General features: G+C 37.2%; 3 protein-coding genes, 1 long non-coding RNA gene and 1 pseudogene across 5 annotated transcripts in view; 3 read left to right on the top strand and 2 right to left on the bottom strand.

Moving 5' to 3' along the window:
- Positions 1-994: 994 nt before the first annotated feature.
- On the top strand, positions 995-2,273 carry LOC148733330 (uncharacterized). The gene is made up of 2 exons (XM_088757986.1): positions 995-1,262; positions 1,854-2,273. The coding sequence occupies exons 1-2, from the start codon at positions 1,053-1,055 to the stop codon at positions 2,271-2,273; spliced, it is 630 nt and encodes a 209-aa protein (XP_088614112.1). The 5' UTR covers positions 995-1,052.
- Positions 2,274-4,629: 2,356 nt separating this feature from the next.
- On the bottom strand, positions 4,630-5,843 carry LOC148733329 (uncharacterized). The gene is made up of 2 exons (XM_088757985.1): positions 5,554-5,843; positions 4,630-5,227 (listed from the first exon to the last, which is right to left on the bottom strand). Exons 1-2 carry the CDS (start codon positions 5,841-5,843, stop codon positions 4,630-4,632), a joined length of 888 nt encoding a protein of 295 aa, XP_088614111.1.
- A 392-nt stretch (positions 5,844-6,235) lies between these two features.
- LOC148733328 (uncharacterized) lies at positions 6,236-6,935 on the bottom strand. The gene is made up of 3 exons (XR_015999549.1): positions 6,903-6,935; positions 6,578-6,610; positions 6,236-6,322 (listed from the first exon to the last, which is right to left on the bottom strand). It is a non-coding gene; the product is annotated as an uncharacterized LOC148733328 (long non-coding RNA).
- A 5,518-nt stretch (positions 6,936-12,453) lies between these two features.
- LOC148733327 (uncharacterized) lies at positions 12,454-17,551 on the top strand (annotated as a pseudogene). The gene is made up of 6 exons (XR_016000381.1): positions 12,454-12,880; positions 14,083-14,218; positions 14,951-15,141; positions 15,818-15,962; positions 16,183-16,242; positions 17,074-17,551. The product of XR_016000381.1 is annotated as an uncharacterized LOC148733327 (transcript).
- The window catches only part of LOC148733326 (uncharacterized), a 7,388-nt gene continuing 7,358 nt past the window's right edge, over positions 17,549-17,578 (top strand). Inside the window, exon 1 of the mRNA XM_088758649.1 lies at positions 17,549-17,578. This exon is cut by the window's right edge and continues 162 nt beyond it. The gene's annotated coding sequence lies outside the window, so the exon portion shown is untranslated.

Here is a 17,578-nt window from a genome sequence, read left to right as displayed (position 1 = left end):
TAAAATAGGTGAGCAACATATAGTTTATAAGTAATATTATTAACACAAAAAAGTAAAGAAGTTCAAAAACACAATAGCCATATATACTACTAGAATGTTTTTGAAGTGTGCATTTTTCTTCTTATTTTTCTACAGACTACTCTGAAAAGATTATCAAAGTTGAAGTTAACTGCATCTAACAGTTGTATACTAAACAAACTGGATCAGATGGGAGAGGATCATGATATAGAGCTTCAAAATGCTAAGAAAGAAATAACAAAGGCCAGTGTTCACCTTGAATTACTTCTTGACAAGAAAAGTGCTTCAACCTCTTTTCTAGACAGAGCTAACATTGCCAAGGAAATTGAAAAACACCAAGAATCATCCCCTCCAGGATTTGTTGTCTCCTTTGATAACATCGACCTGAATTTGCATAGAAGAAACATGACAGTAACCAAACAGAACCGTGACTATCACTGGGTAAACCATAAGATGATAGAGAACAGAGTTAGTGGAAACCACCTTGATAGTAAGAGGGAAAAATCTGACATTCTTGTTGTACAGAATCTCAAGTTTCTCCCCACCATCGCTGATAATGAAAAACAGAGAATGGATTATATTGTTTTAACATCCAGAATTTTGACAGATTACTTTGAACAGCTAGCTCCACTAAAAGATGTTTGTATCAACCACATCCCTCATAGCTATTCTAAGGAGATGTCTTCGAAGTCAAGCAAGGTAATGTATGGACTAACTAGCATTAGTAACACTAGATGTGAAATGCTGTATAGGTAATATAGTTATAGTTTGATTGGCTATTAAAATAAAATAGGGTATTGTTCCAAAAAGCATTTGTTATCATGAGAACAGGCTGTAAGCCAAGGCAGTTGATGAAATAAATGTTCTGAGACTACAAACTTTAACTATACTTCTATAAACTACAGATTTGACAATGATCTTACTCAATTAGGTTATTTCTTTTGTGTAACTTCAAATCAAGAGATAAAATGCCTTATGTTACTTTATAGGTTCCCCTTGGAGTTATTTTCAAAAACGAAAATATAAATGAGGAAATGTTGGCTGTACTCCAGAAATTTCACACTTATCTGCCACAAAATGGGAAAGGTGAAGTTGATACTCAGTTATTTGCAGGAGATCAACTCAGTGTTGAGCGTGCTGTCAACACAATAGCAAGCGTTGCAAATGGCTACACCCAAGAAGAGAGACTGGATGGTATAAATTTGCAGTTGGGAGACTGGCATGCAGGGGTTAAACTCTTAACTGTGAGTATTTCATGAATTATAATGTTGTAGTGGATTGATGTTGGGTGTTTCTTGCAAATTAGAGCCAGGCATTAAAATACAGCATGAAACTACTTTACCTAATAAAGGGCAAATTGACTTAAAAATAAAACACGGTATTGACTAATTTAATTTATCCACTGGATAATAGATTTCAACAAATTTGCTCAGATTTTGAAAAATTTCGATGTTGTTCAGTTTGTTCATTACCTATGTCCATGGCATATGGTTTATGTTAAGCACTCATGCTTTTGTAAGTATAAAAAAAAAACCCATCATTTTCATTTTCTGTGATAATATCCTGTGTTGATGTATACCTTTTACTTATGGGATGCAAGTAAGACCTATATTTTGCTTTTTTCGATATTAGCTCAAGTGGAAAATACAGGGTATTGTCATTTTAATGTTTACAACATTTGCATCATATAGTAAACTTGTAGAAATCTCAGAGTTGGAATGGAGCTCAGGAAAGAACATAGTGCACTGCTCGAGCATGCTATTAATGTCTGGACAATTATTAATAAGCACTAAAAAATTTATCCATTGTAACATTGTGTATTGTCTGTGTTTCAGTTGATCTATAACCGTTTTTACAGTGGAAAGTCTGATGATGATCACTGCACCCTCTTCTCCGATCGAAGTCTAATAAACAGACGAAATGTAAATGGTGAACCAAAGTTGGCCTACCGAGCTGACAGGGATTTCTTGGAAGTGGGAGTGAAGGCGCGAGTTATAGCAGCTGCAATGTCAACTCTTGATTTCAAAGACAAAACAGATACTGCAAACTCGTCACTGCCAAGCAATCTTCAATTAATGATGAAGTCTGAAAGGCACAAAGCACTGGTAGATATTTCAGCAAAGGTGGTTGATGAATTCATATTTGACCAGGGGAAAGCAAGTGTTATGGTGGATGCTGTGCTATTGGAACAGGAAAAAGAGAACTTGCTACAGCAGGGTTTGAATGAAGATGGGCGTTTTCCATGTCGGTTTTAGGTTTGTTCGAAATCGTTTGCATTCAATGGAAAAAGCAGAAGAAACCACGAACTATCTCACAATCCTCCAGTTGTCATTGAAAAGCAGAACACATTTTCTCCCTCAAAACCAAAGCCTGAAGATCCTTACTTACCAAATTTAGATGATATATTCAATTATAACTGTGCACTTCTGGCTGATGGTTATCTTTTTTTTAATTTTCTCGATGCAGTGAAAGAAGGAGATGGGGAACGCATCATGCGACAATATAAGTATATAATGTTATACTGTAGAGCTGATGGTAGTGGTAGTGCGAAATATGCACTGGAGTGCCTATATCAATTTTTCTTAGTACATGCTCTTTTGTCACCCAGAGACAGCAAGAGATTTGTTTGGAACAGGTCGGTCAACAACCACAATACTCGTGGCAAAAACATACCCCTGAATCTTGACGTTGAACATAGTAATAACTTCCTGAAGCAATGTATAAAGAATCTGGGCCCTAATGTAAGTGAGGGAGCAGTTTTGCGAGTTTGCAAGGCTGACAAAAGCACTAGAACTGTTTTAGATAACATTGACTGTTCTCTAAATGTAAAAAAAGCATCCACTAAACATGGTAAAACCTCCTGTGATGATGACATTGAAGTTCTAGTTAAGAGATTGGTTGACTTACAGGTGTTTAAAGAACATGCAGAGGGCCGTTCATATCATCATTATACTGACTTCGAGAGGAACAGACTTGAAAACCTAAGCATGTCTGAAATGTGTAAATGGATGAACAAGCACAAAAAGAACATTAGCATTGGAATTCGAGCCAGGTGAACTCAGAGACAAACAATCCTTTACAATGATAAATTGATTATAAAAAGCACTATATTAACAGCACTCTGTAGAACATAATTATAGTTATAATAACAACGATGATACTGTTATAAGGTATGAACTAGCCTCCTAAGCAGGCAGATTAAAATCTCTCTTTTCCTTTGTTGGTATCCCTGTGCTACTGTATTTCCACAGGTATACAGTCACTAATACATTGATAAGCAATACGTGTTTTGTCTTACCATACCTTTCTCATCTCATAGTCAGAAAGAAAACTACAGAGGAGGCTTCTTATGAACATTAAGTTTCTATAATGTGAAAAAAATGGATGCATTGAAAACATGTTTAGTGATCATTAATAATTATTGCACTACAAATGTTGTATTGTTCAATTTCATTATGTTATGTTTTTCAACCATAGAAAATTATATACCTTTTTGTTCTTGGATTAAAAGTTTTAAGAAGCATGATCCTATTAGGATAGTAATTCCAAACATTTCCAATATCCCTTGTACCAATGAACTCATAATAGATTGAACATGCTTAATTTGTGAAACAAAGACTGGTAAAACTACTAAGTGGTGTTGATTACACAAAAGGGAACAAGGGAATTAGCATAACTTAGTAGTATTTAATAGTAATGTTTATATTTCATGGATAAAGTATGTTCACTCTAGAATCTGTTTTAATCTTACTTGATACAAATAAATTGACATATACCACAAAGAAAATTGTGATATCTTTACTTTTAATTCATGTCCATGTTGCCCAGCACATTCTGCACCACATCAGGAACAGCAGCAAAAGAAGTGTCACTTATCTCAAGATTACTGAGGTTTTCTTCGAGCAAAGACATATTTTGTAACATGGAAATATCCTGTAAGAAAACATCTGTAGCCTTTGCTAACAGCTCATCATCCTCTAAAAGTGACATACACTCCTCCACCCACAAGTCATCCATGAGGTCATCTATGTCAGCTTCGTTCAAATTATTCTCATCAGTGTCATTGAATGTGTCTGCTAATACTTGCAATATCTTATTAGCATGCCTCAGATCCCAAATCTCGATATATTCATAAATGTCTTGTACTGTAAACAAAGACTCAATGTTATTCAACACTAGTTGAATTTGGAGCTCGGAGAATCCCAGCAAAAATGAAATATCAGTGAAAATATTGATCTGGCACATTGATGTTGTTTTCAAAAGGTTCCTTACTAATTCTTTGTGGTATGTGTTCAGTTCTTGACAAACACTTGCCTTTTGCCCATGAGACACCTGTCTAGTCTTTCTTGCAGTGTCGGCATTAGTTTTATATGATGGGATTTCAGTACTTTTTCCACAACTTGGTAAGCTACACTTGCAGACCAATGCGCAGATGTCACAACATAAATGTAAATGAGAAATGTGGGTAAATTCAGCTTCAAAATGTTTCATAAGACCCTTTCGTCTACATTCTGAACTTGTCGCATACATCTTCATGTTACCTTCAACATGTGCCAATAGTAGACCATTGTACAGGAGAATTGCTTGAGCTGGACTTCCATCCCTCCCAGCTCAACAAGTTTCTTGAGCATAAGATTCTATATTCTTCGCAGGGCCAAAATGCACAACTCTACTCACAGCTTTGCAATTTACACCCATTCCAAAGGCTATTGTTGCGACCAAAACACGTATCTTGCCAGCTTCAGTTGAAAAAGACTCCATAATTGTATTTTTGTTAGCCACAGGTGTGCAAGAGTGGAGCATTTCAAACATAGCCTCATCATTAGGTGTAAACATGTCTTTACCGAGCAGACCTCTGATTGTAGCGTAAATAACACCACACTGTTTAATAGTTTGACAGTAGACAATAGTTCTAGCAGATTCTTCCTTGTTGGTTCTCAAGTCATCTGCCAGCCAACCTAAATAATATACAATGTCCACTTCCTTTTCCATGTAATGAATGGAGTAGGTAAGGTTGGACTTATTTGGACTATCGAAAATAACATAAGGGTCTTTCATTAATAGAATGTCAAATATTGTGTCTCTTGTTTTATTAGTTGCTGTTGCTGTTAAAGCCACAATTTGCTCTTTTGGGGCAAGGCTTCGGAATTCATGTAGTCTTGCGTAGCACTCACGGAACACAGCATGGCCATTAGTGCTTGATGTACCCCTGAGAAGTAAAATCCGACAGTTTTTATTATCTTAGAAATATTATTATGGTATTATTGTGTACATAACATAGCTTTTTTTTAAAGAAATAATTGTGCTGACAAATGAGCAACGCATACAAAGCAAGCATTTTCTAGAATTAAGCCACGAGTTTATCGAGTCTATTCTCCTCTCAGGACGAATTACAATTAGAAATTTGAGCTCATTTTGAGTAATTCAGTTTAAGAGTATTTATATTTTTAAGGACAATACGTTGAATTTTGACCGAAGTCAACAGCTAACTACTTCAAAAATTAGTCAGCTATTTTCCACCAAGAAATGACTCACCATTGCCTTATCACATGGGCTTCATCCACTGCGATAGCACACAGCTTTTCGGAGTATACTTTATTAGTCAACATTGATCTCCAAGGATCGTTATCGAGCCAGGATTCAGGTGTCCCATACACAAGCGAATATTTTCCGGCTTCTACGTCTCTGCGATCTCCTTCATTTTCGACATCACTTATGTTTATTGCAGAAATACCCAGGCTATTCAAATAGGCAACTTGATCCTTGTTTAGATTAAGAAGCGGGCAGACAACAACAACAATACTCCCTTGACGAGCCATTACCATGTCGAACATCGTTGGCAGAGCTTGGAATATCAGCGATTTGCCATAGCCCGTAGGCAAATTCACAAAAATATCTCTACCCTGCATAAATTTTTCGATTGCAGCCTTTTGATAAGCATTTAGCTATTTAAATCTGAATTTTTCGCAAACAGCTTTGAGTGCCTCTTCCACAGCCGCCATGTTGAATTTCCAGTGGGCGGGAATGGCTTCTCGATTTTTAGAGTCGCGCTCTGATTGGCTAACGGAATGTGGTGCTGCTTGAAGCAACCGAGTCTGTGAGGCAGCGTTGCGTGACCGAAACATCACGGCTGCGGGGAGACAACATTTATTGGCACCAAATCAAGTTTCATTTCTGACTATCCTAGAAGTTATTAATCATAACACATAATGCCATGTACCTTCTGGAGGGTCTACCACAACCACCTCGTTGGGGGCTCTCGCTACCCCAATTCCAACATTTCCAGTTCCTGATGTTGATTGCCCTGTTGTATCAAGCATTAAAGAAAAGAACGATTGGGTTGAAATAAAGTGATTCTCTTGGAAAGTATTCTAGGTTACTTAACATCATCTTTTCACAGAAACTGCAATTACTAATGATAACACCACAGTCAATTAAGCTAAGAACGAGTTTTAATCGGTAAGGAATGTTCTCCAATTACCGATAATTGGCGGGTGCTCGATCGTCTAAGAAAACCTTTAATGCATAAATATGATATGAACTTTTCGTTAATAATCACCTGCTGCACCATCTCGATCTTGATTCGTGTTATCTGAAAAAGAGAGAACGACGTTATTAAGTTAATTTAAAAGAAACTGAATCATGTAGTTTAGCCGAGTGCAGGTTCAGCACATCATGAATCACTTAAGATCATCTTTTCATGGAAACTGCAATTACAATCAGAACATCACGATCAATTAAGCTAGGAATGAATTTCAATCACGTCCTTGGCAAGGAGGCAAGGAAAGTTCTACAATTACCGGTATATGGCGAGTGCTCGATCTTCTTCGAAAAACCTCTAATGCTTAAATATGATATTGATCTTTTCATTAATTAATAATCACCTGCTTCGCCATCCTGATAATGATTCGTGTTATCTGAAAAAGAGAGAACGACGACGTTATTCGTTACATTTCAAAGAAACGGTCTGATGTAGTTGAGCCGAGTGCAGACATAGTTAAATATGGTGCAGATTAACATGAGTACTCCTTGAATGAGACATATTCGTAACCATAATTTTACTAGACATTGTTGTTCTTCAGTCCCGTGAACAAACGAACTTTTCCGAATACACTGTAAAAATGCATTTTCAACGTTGTAAGTAGAAGATCTCTTCAGCACTTGTACCGTGCACTAGTGAGTCAAGACTCGATTCAACTCGGGCCAGACCCCGCCACTTGCGCATCGTCGCTCGCGTGAAGCATGAAGTACCGCAACGTGCTCTATCTCCAAACTTCAGCATACTTTTAAAAGTTATGTCGGAAAACTTGGTTCGAATTTTCCAGTAATCCTCGTTAAAAGTTTATCGGGACTGCTGTTGCGACTTGGACATGTCTTGTCGTTATGCAAATGTTTTCTTTCCCTAGGACCTTTTCTAACTACGAAGTTGACTTGCCCTTTTCGTTAAGAGTTATCTTACCTCGATCTAATCGCATGAACACTCTGCAGCGGCTTTTGAATATTGCCTTCATTGTATCCCCGCACATATCATCCCATGTACCAGCCAGGGTCAACAGGTTAGAACCACTGACAGTTCGATAAAAGAGCAATCTAAAAACAAAAACGGTTAACCGCTACACAATACATATTTATAGGCCAGAAATCTGTTACTTCCTATTAACTATTTGTCAGCTTTACCTCGACGCCTCCCTACTATTTAGATGCTGCCTGAAACCATTCAATACGATCTCTTGCAGATTAGCTGTACTGGAGTTGTTCGGAAATTCCAGCTAGGTGACTCTTCCACTACTTTCCAACACCCGCTGGATGTTGGGACGCGGTACCTTCAGCTGATCGCAGTAGCCTAGCAATATGAAAGAACGTTTCTCACTTTGACGGCTATCTGGATCCATTGGGATCACATGTAGACGTTCCATTGTGAACAATCACCTTTAAATGGGCCGTTTAATAAAATAAGACTGCAATCAGTTTGGATAATAATTATTGTGATCCACATTATTGAATGCTAATTTGATCAAGGAGGGGTCAAGAAACAAGCTCCTTTTAAGAATGCACATCATATAAAAGTTGCCACTTTCAAACGAGAACATACGATTGATAGTCTTCATATTTTAATGAATTATGATACACCGTCAGTTGTTTCCGATGAGAATTTTTATAAGTTCGATCCTTCATGTATCGACATTTTTTTTTTCCATCATCGGATGGAATATACGGTCCTCCCTCTATTGTGATGCATTCCTTGTTCACCTGGCTCTTTAATTCGAGTCTGTTCAACTTTCAACATTTTAGAACACAATTGATTCTTGGATAGTATGGCCAAATGTCAAATTATTCAGCTTCATAGGATCGTGAAAAAGGTGTTTGAAGGGCTGTTTTGTCGCAATTTTGCAACAATTGTCACACTTTGCCATATCTGTCGCACTTTGTAATAACACTTGTCGCACTTTATAATTACACTTGTCACACTCTGTAATGAAAAAGCTGTTGCACTTTGTAGTAACAGACTTTATTACTTCGCTTGCAGCGCCAGTGGGCAAGATGAAGTGAACCTTGTGTTCTGATTGGCTACCGGAGCAGGCAAGATGGGCCGATCTTGCCCGGTTGGGATTGCCTGCATTGATCTCGCGCATGAAATAAAAAAATTATTAGAATTATTTTCGTAATTCTTGGGCAATTTCGGCGATGGAAACGCAAAAACTGCTAGGTGATAATCAAAATAATGCAAACCAAACGACTTTCGTGTGCTACCAATGGCTTTCGTTCCAGGCTTTTGAATTGAAGTAAGCGGCCGACCATTTAACTCTTGAGGAGAGGGGAAGGGGGGGGGGGGGTGGTGATTTCTGGTCATGAAAAAAACTTTTTCTAGCAATCTGCTGGGCAGGATATTTTTTCATTCTAAATGCTCTGCGGGATATTTTTCCCTCCTGATTTCTCTGCAGGATTTTTTTTTCCTCAAAGAAAAGGGTACTGTGTTTACATATACAAAATGTATTTACAAAATGTATTTACATTTACATTGTGGTCATTGCAGCAATAGTTCTAATATAGCTATGTTTTCGGAAAGTAATTCTTTACAATCGTTTTATATTACGTCAAATAAAGTGATGCACCACAGGCAGATGTGAAAACGTTTAGTTTCTCAATTAACAAAATTGATAATGTCAAAAAAACATTTCTGGCACTATGACAATCATAAAATTGTTTCATTTGCTGATAACGGATATGGTTTGCAGTTTTCAGCCATGTTCATCACTGCTGTAAATTTTTATCTTGCAGCACAATTTTTATTCATAAAATATACAGCTACTGTTGATACACCTATGAATGCCATGCCCCAACAGGGGGAGTGTGGAATTAGGTGGAAAGAACAGACCATCGCACTTTGTAATAAACGAAAAGATGTAGCACCTAGTAATTACACTTGGTAAATGGTAGGAGGACAAACTAAGCCTGTCTCGATTGGGTTAGTAAAGTTGCTGGAAAGTCCCTCATTGAAATGCCGAAAACTTTCTAAAAAACTGTCCGGCTACCTAAATATCAAAATTCGCCACATAAATGTTTGATACTTTTATATCAACGTTAAAATAAAACTTTAGTTTTCGTTAATCACAATAACTTTTAACAACAGTCAAGAATAGCTTGGAAGTTAGACAGAGCTCGGTTCGCACTGACATGGGCGAAATTGGAATTTCTTCATGTATGTTGGGGGTGAAACTATTCAATTCTCCTCTTCTGTTCGTAATCTTGGAGTGATACTCGATCTCAGTGCTGATATGGAAGTCCACATAAAAAATATTTTCCAAAAATGTCATTTCCATCTAACTGATATCAGTAAGATCAGTGCATATTTGGATCGTGAATCTGCTTAAGCAATTATTCATCCTTTTGTGACCACTAACTTGGACTACTGTCTGTACTGCTATTTTATATGGATTACCTAAAGTTCTCTTAAACCTCCTACAGCTAGTGCAGAATAGGGCAGCGCGCATTGTAACATTTACAAAGAAGTATGAACATATAACTCCCATTTTAATAGATAAAAATAAAAATAAAAATAAATAGAAATCCCAACATCAGGGTAGTCCTATCAGAACTTAAAGCTCTGCTATCAATAGGAGCCCTGGTGAATAGGATTCAAAACTAAATATAAAATAATAAAAAAGTCTTATTCAATATAATATTACAGAAAATTCTAATTAACGTGACTATTATAAACAACATATCCATGATAAAAAAAAAAGATTTCTTGGCTGTTTCAGTTCTAGCGCGAGGCAAATGAAGCAAATTTCCCTGTCTTGTTCTGGTATTATTAGGGTTAGGGTTGGGTTTAGAGGACAATTACCAAAAATACATTTATTAACCACTTTAAAAGTATATTCGTCTCTTCTCGACTGTAATAACATTTACTGAAAGGCCATTTAAGATCCATTAAAGCTTGGCCACTATCCTTAGATTTTGTAACAATTTTTGATGCCCTTCTTCGAAAATTATCCAGAAGTCCGGCATTGCTAAAACTTGGGTGTGGCCAGTCATAGTTTTCAAATCGGTTCAGTTCTTTGCTTCTGATTCCAAAATAGCGCAGTTTCCTGAAAAAATAGAATGATCTATTGTGTTGAATGCCTCACGCAAGTCCACAAAAGCTAGTCGTCAGGAACTTTGCTCTGAGACAGTGAAGCATTAATTATTGCTTGAAACGTCAGCTTTTGTAATCGTTACGGTGGCCAATTTACCATTTCAACTTTGTTGATATATCCAAATTATTTCGTTACTCCCACCGACGCAGCCCCAAACAGTTTCTTTCGAAACTATCAGCTTTTATTAATTATTACTGTTAATAGGTTTTGTGACTATTGCAGAAGCGTCCTTTAGAAGTCTTTGTGGAATGTTATCTAAGCCTACTGCTTTGCCTGATTGAAGTCGTCGGCCTTCCGACTGAACAGCAGTTTCAGAACTGTCAGTAAACAGAAAAGTAGCGTTCGTAGCTTCTGTTAAAGATATACTTCACGAGAGTTTCGATGCAGTATTTACAAACGATTTGCAAAGGTTGACAGCTGTATTTACGAATCTATTGCTGAAATAGTTTGCGATTGAGCTCTTTTCAGTTATAACTTGACCGTCGACTTTGAGTTGTGGAGACGGTTCTTTGCTTTCGGAGGGGAGGATTTTCTTAACTGTAGTAATCTAGTAGTAGTAAATACTTTTATTTAGCTAGGGTAACTCCTAAATACGTATGATGCACGATCCTCGCAGTAGATAGCGCTATTTAAGCAATAGCGAAAATCAGACCTGAAAAAATCAGGCCTGTACGGGACTCGAACCACTGACCTCTGCGATACTAGTGCAGCGCTCTACCAATTGAGCTAACAAGCCAACTGGGAGCAGGCCGTTAAGTTGATTCGTAATAAGCACTAGTATCGCAGAGGTCAGTGGTTCGAGTCCCGTACAGGCCTGATTTTTTCAGGTCTGATTTTCGCTATTGCTTAAATAGCGCTATCTACTGCGAGGATCGTGCATCATACGTGTCTAATACCGCAGTTCAAGATATATGAACTTCATATATTTCATTCTATCTGATTTATCACTTTATTACGAATCAACTTAACGGCCTGCTCCCAGTTGGCTCAATTGGTAGAGCGCTGCACTAGTATCGCAGAGGTCAGTGGTTCGAGTCCCATACAGGCCTGACTTTTTTCAGGTCTGATTTTCGCTATTGCTTAAATAGCGCTATCTACTGCGAAGATCGTGCATCATACGTATCTAATACCGCAGTTCAAAATATATGAACTTCATATATTTCATTCTATCTGGTAACTCCTAAAGTTACAAAAACTGATGTCCTTAGAGGCCCTTGGATATTCACCAAGAAATATATCCAGTTTTCTCAGCTTTTTTACCAGCTCCTACTCTTTGCGTTCTTGTTCGAATAAGTTACTCAAGGACCTAAATTATGGAACAGCATACCCGCATCTTTAAGAAATGCCGATTCCTTGAATTCTTCCAAAAAAGACATATTTAATTCGCCAAGCTTTTTTTGATTTGTAAATATATTTCTGTTTAATTTCCATGTTTATATAATGTAGTTGTTAGATTTATCAGTGTTTTTAAATACATTTCGTGATACTTTTAAGCGCCTAGAGCAATTGGTGATATAGACGCTATATAGATAAAGTTTATTATTATTACCATTGTTGTTATTATTATTAGTAGTTGATAAATGTTCAAGAAATTCGCATAAATTTAAGTTTTCCGTGAACTTTGACGTTTTCGCGCTTGATATGTGCTCTAAACCTATATTTTGAGCACAATCTATGTAGAAATAGATTATTATCTCTTAGGTACAGTTAATGCGCCAAGGTTTTCCGAAAATAACCCGCACGTGGCATGATCGATCGTTGCTTTTTTCACGTGTGTGTTGTTGACCACCCCACTTACACAATCTAAATGGCTAACACCCACCTAATCTAAATTTAGATCAGTGGGTTCAAGCCGTGTCAAATGATCATCTAAGTCTTCCCAGTAGCTTATTAAATATGTATAAACATTTCGACCAATCAAATTCCTTCACTTGGAATGCGTAAGGGGAAATCCTTTACCGAATAGTTACGAATTCGCTAGCTCTACTTGGTTTGGACGTTCAGGTATTATCGGCTTTGTCGTGTACTTTTGGCGCTTCTTCGTCACTATGACTGACAAGGATACAAGTAGAGCTCGCAAAAGAACATATAATAAAATAAGCGATGTACAAAAGTCAAAACTACAAGAATATTATGACGGCGGCATGAAAACATGCAGTTCTGATAATACGGGAAAGATTGGTGTGGCAGCCGAGGAAACTGGGCTGACTATTGATCAAGTAAAGGTAAGATATTTATTAGTTGGACTGAAACACTACCATGTTTGATGTATGCGGAATACCCCGCCACTTATTTACATCTCGTTGAATAATAATAGCGATCATTGTGGTGACTGCTTCTTTCTTCAAAGCGCACCGACATATGTAAATGATGTAGTGGTATATTGTCCTTCAGAACTTCCCTTACTCTATGTACTGTACCAACTTATCTTTTAAAGGATTGAATCTTAAACAAAATTTTGCCCGTCATACACCAAGGTCAAGGAAGTTCACTGTACGATTGTACTATTCATAATGAGGCGTTGTGGTAATTGTTTGCCTCGTTAATTAAAGGAAGCTCCCATGTTTTTTTTTAAATAATTGTTTTGTACCGTTTTATGCTCGAAAATACGCTTGCAGTCTGCAGTATAATCAATGATCAAGAATATACTGGTAAAAGAAGATAGGCGTTTACTCATTCGTTATTATAAATTATAAAGAATAGTTATTTTGTGTTACCCTATTGAGGGCTAACGTAATCAACCTTAGTGAAACGTAGGCTAACCCTAGTGCCCTGTTGGCCAACAGAAGAGCTAGTTAGGCTAACCTGAGTGCTCTGAGGCTAACCGGAGCACAAGTTTGGCTAATCGAAGCTGACAAGTAGGCTAACCTGAAACTGTTAATAGTAGTTAACCTGATAGCTAACGATCGATTCCTGGCTCTAAGTTTAGGTTACATCCTCAATCTAGAGTGGTTGAATGTTACATTTATCATCCATTCGACATCCATGTACATGCCAAGAAGATCTACCTTTATTAATTTGCTGCCAGCCAATCATTCTGTTCTGGATCGAATACAATCTATTGATCAAGTAAAGTATACAAGCTCAGAGCTTCTGCGTGCAGCTTGCATGGGTATTAATAGGGTCAGATCCTGCCAAGGGGTTCCCTGTGTTGCTTGTCTGAATTTAAAAAGCTACGGTGTCATTATTTTGTCTATATTTCTCTACCTTGTTGTTGTTGTCGGAATTTTGATGAACAAGATCTTAATTTTTTTCAGACTTTCATATATTATGCTATCACTACTTTTTGGGCCATGTCCCTTGTAGGAATTTACCCTGGCTGCGCCTCTATAGGGCCAGCAAGGGAAAGAGGGCAAAAAGGGAAGGGTTGCTATAGTAGCTTAAGGCATTTTGAAATACGTTATTTTAATGTGATACATTTATATAGAAATGGATTGGAAATGCTAGACAAAAGGAAAAGATAAGCTCTGGAGTACAAGCAGCTCCAAAGCCAATTAAGATTCCAACGGGTTCACGTGGCTCACACTCCTACAACATGCTCTGTTCAGAGTATTTCAAGTCAGGTGAGAGGCCTGATAATGTTTTCAAACACTAAGAACAAATTATTTACATGCATTGTAACTATTATAGACCATTGCTAAAATAATTAGAGGGTAACATTAGAGGCATTACAATCCTGGGGGATGGGTTTACAAATCCCCTGCCCCTCCACATTTAAAAAAATTTTTCAGCATTTGTCAGGCAAAATGCTTAGAATTCAGGCAACAGTAGAATCAATGTTAAGGCAGTTCTACATCAGTTTAATGCTAACACATTAGGAAATTGTGTAATGTTTTCAGGCATGGAGGTCACAGTCCCCCCTCCAAGTCCAAGGGTGCCTGTACGTCTATGGGTATCATTAATAAACCTCTACTAGTGAATTATTTCTAAGGAATGAATATTGTAGCTTTCTCTCCTAACTTTGTCTGCTGGATGTTAGTTTTATTTTGGTGCCAGAATACCAGATTTAAATCAATAATGGATAGTGGTTTTGTTAAATGTTCCTAAACCCCAGGAGGGGTACTTGCAAGGGTGGGGGTCCAACAGAGTTCTATATTGCAACCCAATAGGGTTTTCATCCTCAGCTTCTTTTAACCTTTGACACCATAATAGAGTGGTTGATTAATGTATTTTCAATTTTAGTTAGATCTTTGATTGCTGAGGAAACTGAAAATCATGCAGTGACATTATAATAATCAAACTAATTCAATTGATATTCCGTGGAAATGAAAACTTAATTTTTTTTTATTTGCTAGATGAGTGCAAGAAATTGTCTTTGCCTCAAAAGAACAAAGAAGCTGCCAAGAAATGGCATGACATGACATATGCAGAAAAAGATGAGTTCAAAGGAAAAGCAGAAAGTTTAAAGGCCCCAGATGTTTCAGAGCTTAGTGAGGCTCAAAAATCTAAGTTGATATCAGCTCACAGGAAAAATCTTCTAAATGAGGTAAAGATTTCAATCACTTTAAGAAATAATCTCTAAGTCAAATTCCAAGTAGGCAGCATAAACTGTTGTATCTTAGGAAACTCAAGGACGAAATTATAACCAAACCCGCAATGAACATGAACATTCCAAGATCCTTTAATTCCCTGTTCTATCTCTGCGCAGGCGCATCCATGTACACGTAACACAACCGTGACGTAACTTAATACAATGTAACACAAGTATAACAAAACAAGGTCACGATATAACATAAACCATGAAAATTTAGAATAATTTAAAACTTTATTAAAAGTAGATGAATAATTTCTAATTGTTGTTAGTATAATTTCAGAGCTGAGCAAAGAGTTTCCAACAATCTGATTGGTCGAGCAGTTTCTTATATGACACTATATAAACCACTCCGCACGGTTTATATAAAATGTTAAAATAAAATGTTAGTAAATGTTACTAAAATGTTATGATTTTAGAAATTTCTCTGTTGTTCAGCTCTGAAATTATACTAAAACAATTATTCACCTCAGGTTTGGTGACAAAGTCTCAGGGATTATTTGGCAATATTCCCCTCTCCTTCGGCGAATAATTGTTAATTATACTCTTTGGTAATTAATGGAACATGCAGATGCTTTTTCCTTTTGAGTAATCCTCATGCCACATTTTACTTTTTCATCTACTTCAACAGATCATGGTTCTAGAAGACTTAGGCTGTGAATCTTCTCTGATTTTTCAAGACACTTAAGGCCAAGTGTACAACTTTGGATCAAGTGCAGGGTACTCTTTTTTATGCCTGAATCCTGACATCAACATCAAATTCCGAGACCAATTTGGTATTATATTATTACTTTGAATTAGTAATATTATAAACATCTTTGAAAGTGTTCTGGTGATTTTTTGGCGTGCAACTGTATTTAGCAGAAGCTTATATTAGTAGCTTATACTATTCAGTGTGTCATCCAATTGACGAGATTATCCATGATTGCAAATAAGGTGAATATGTTATCAAAATAGGCCTGCAACTACATAGTACCTCTCTCTTTATTTATTTAGCTTGCACCAATGAGAGGTACACATACAAAGATGTACAACAGCTATTCTATTCCAAACACAGTAAGTTTAAGAATATACATATTATTTACTTTATAGTACAGATATTAACATGTAATTGTCATCATCATCATCATCATCATCATCATCATAATTATTAGCTGATTGGTTGTGAATGGCTTATTCGATATATACCTTAATAGCAGTATGGGCTGAATTGCTAAGGTTTACAATGTTATTAAGGTTGAGATCGGACGTCAGCTTTATCAGGCGCCTTTGCCAGCCGCTTCAGTCCATGTAACAACCTCACCTTTCCCCCCACACATCCCACCCCAGTGGAGGACATCCATCACACAGTAATCTCGTGCATGGGAAATTAACATCTCCTACCTCTAACCCTGCAGGAGATGGGGCCTACAGTTTATTAGTCTTTATCCAAGAAGACTAGAATATCTATCCATTTCTTGATATTATAGAAAGGTAGCAAATTCTCCTCAGGTATTTTAAGGCCATGAGTATTGATCTGACTGGGGCTCCAACCCACACAACACAATCCGGCGCTCTAAGCAATTGAACTAACTAGGAGGCAGTAACAACAAAGATGATGATGAAGTCTATAACAGTTCTTGTAATTGGACAGGTCAAATCTGACAGTAATATGCAGCCAATGAAAATCCAGAGGAAAATGGCACTAGCCAATGAAATTGAATTACTTATTCCTACCTTGTGTCACATTTTAGCAAAGAAAGTGTATGATGGGACATGTGGAAATGGTCAATAAGACTTACTGTCATACATTTCAGGCTCGTTACTTCCCCAATTACTTCCTAAATTTTACTCCACTCAGTGCTATTATCATTACCAATCAATGTTTCTCTTTCTTTTGCACTGTAGGTGATGCAATAAAGAAACCAGGCAGCCAGGTACCGTATCTACATGGGGGTTTTACAGTAGAAAGTCTCCCAGATGGCATTTTATTTAAGAAACCCTTCCATTATGGCACTATGCCACTCCAGGCCATAATGGAGAAAAAAAGCGAAATTGAATTTGTGATTACCGATAATGCAGAATGATATAAACTTGCAAAGCAACAGGAATGTTATTCCCTCTCTAACTCAGCCTGAAACAGTAGTCACTCTTCTGTCCAGGATAGTGGACAGACAATGTTCAGAAAGGGTTAAGTTAGACTGTCTGACAAGATTAAAGAACAAGATGTGGAGGTTGTGGAGTTGAGACTTGACCAGGAAGAGACTAAGATTAAATGAATATAGTTTTTATTTTGAAGACGATGCATGGCCTTCTGTCGGTGCTAATATTCAACACTCGATCCACAGAAGCACAAGGGCTTATTGTCCCAGTGTTTACTGTGTAACTGTAGCCAGTTTTTGTTGCCTGTCCA

The sequence above is a fragment of the Stylophora pistillata genome, chromosome 4, assembly GCF_964205215.1.
Source record: "Stylophora pistillata chromosome 4, jaStyPist1.2, whole genome shotgun sequence".
Taxonomy (NCBI): domain Eukaryota; kingdom Metazoa; phylum Cnidaria; class Anthozoa; order Scleractinia; family Pocilloporidae; genus Stylophora; species Stylophora pistillata.
This window is presented reverse-complemented; position numbering and strand designations above follow the sequence as displayed.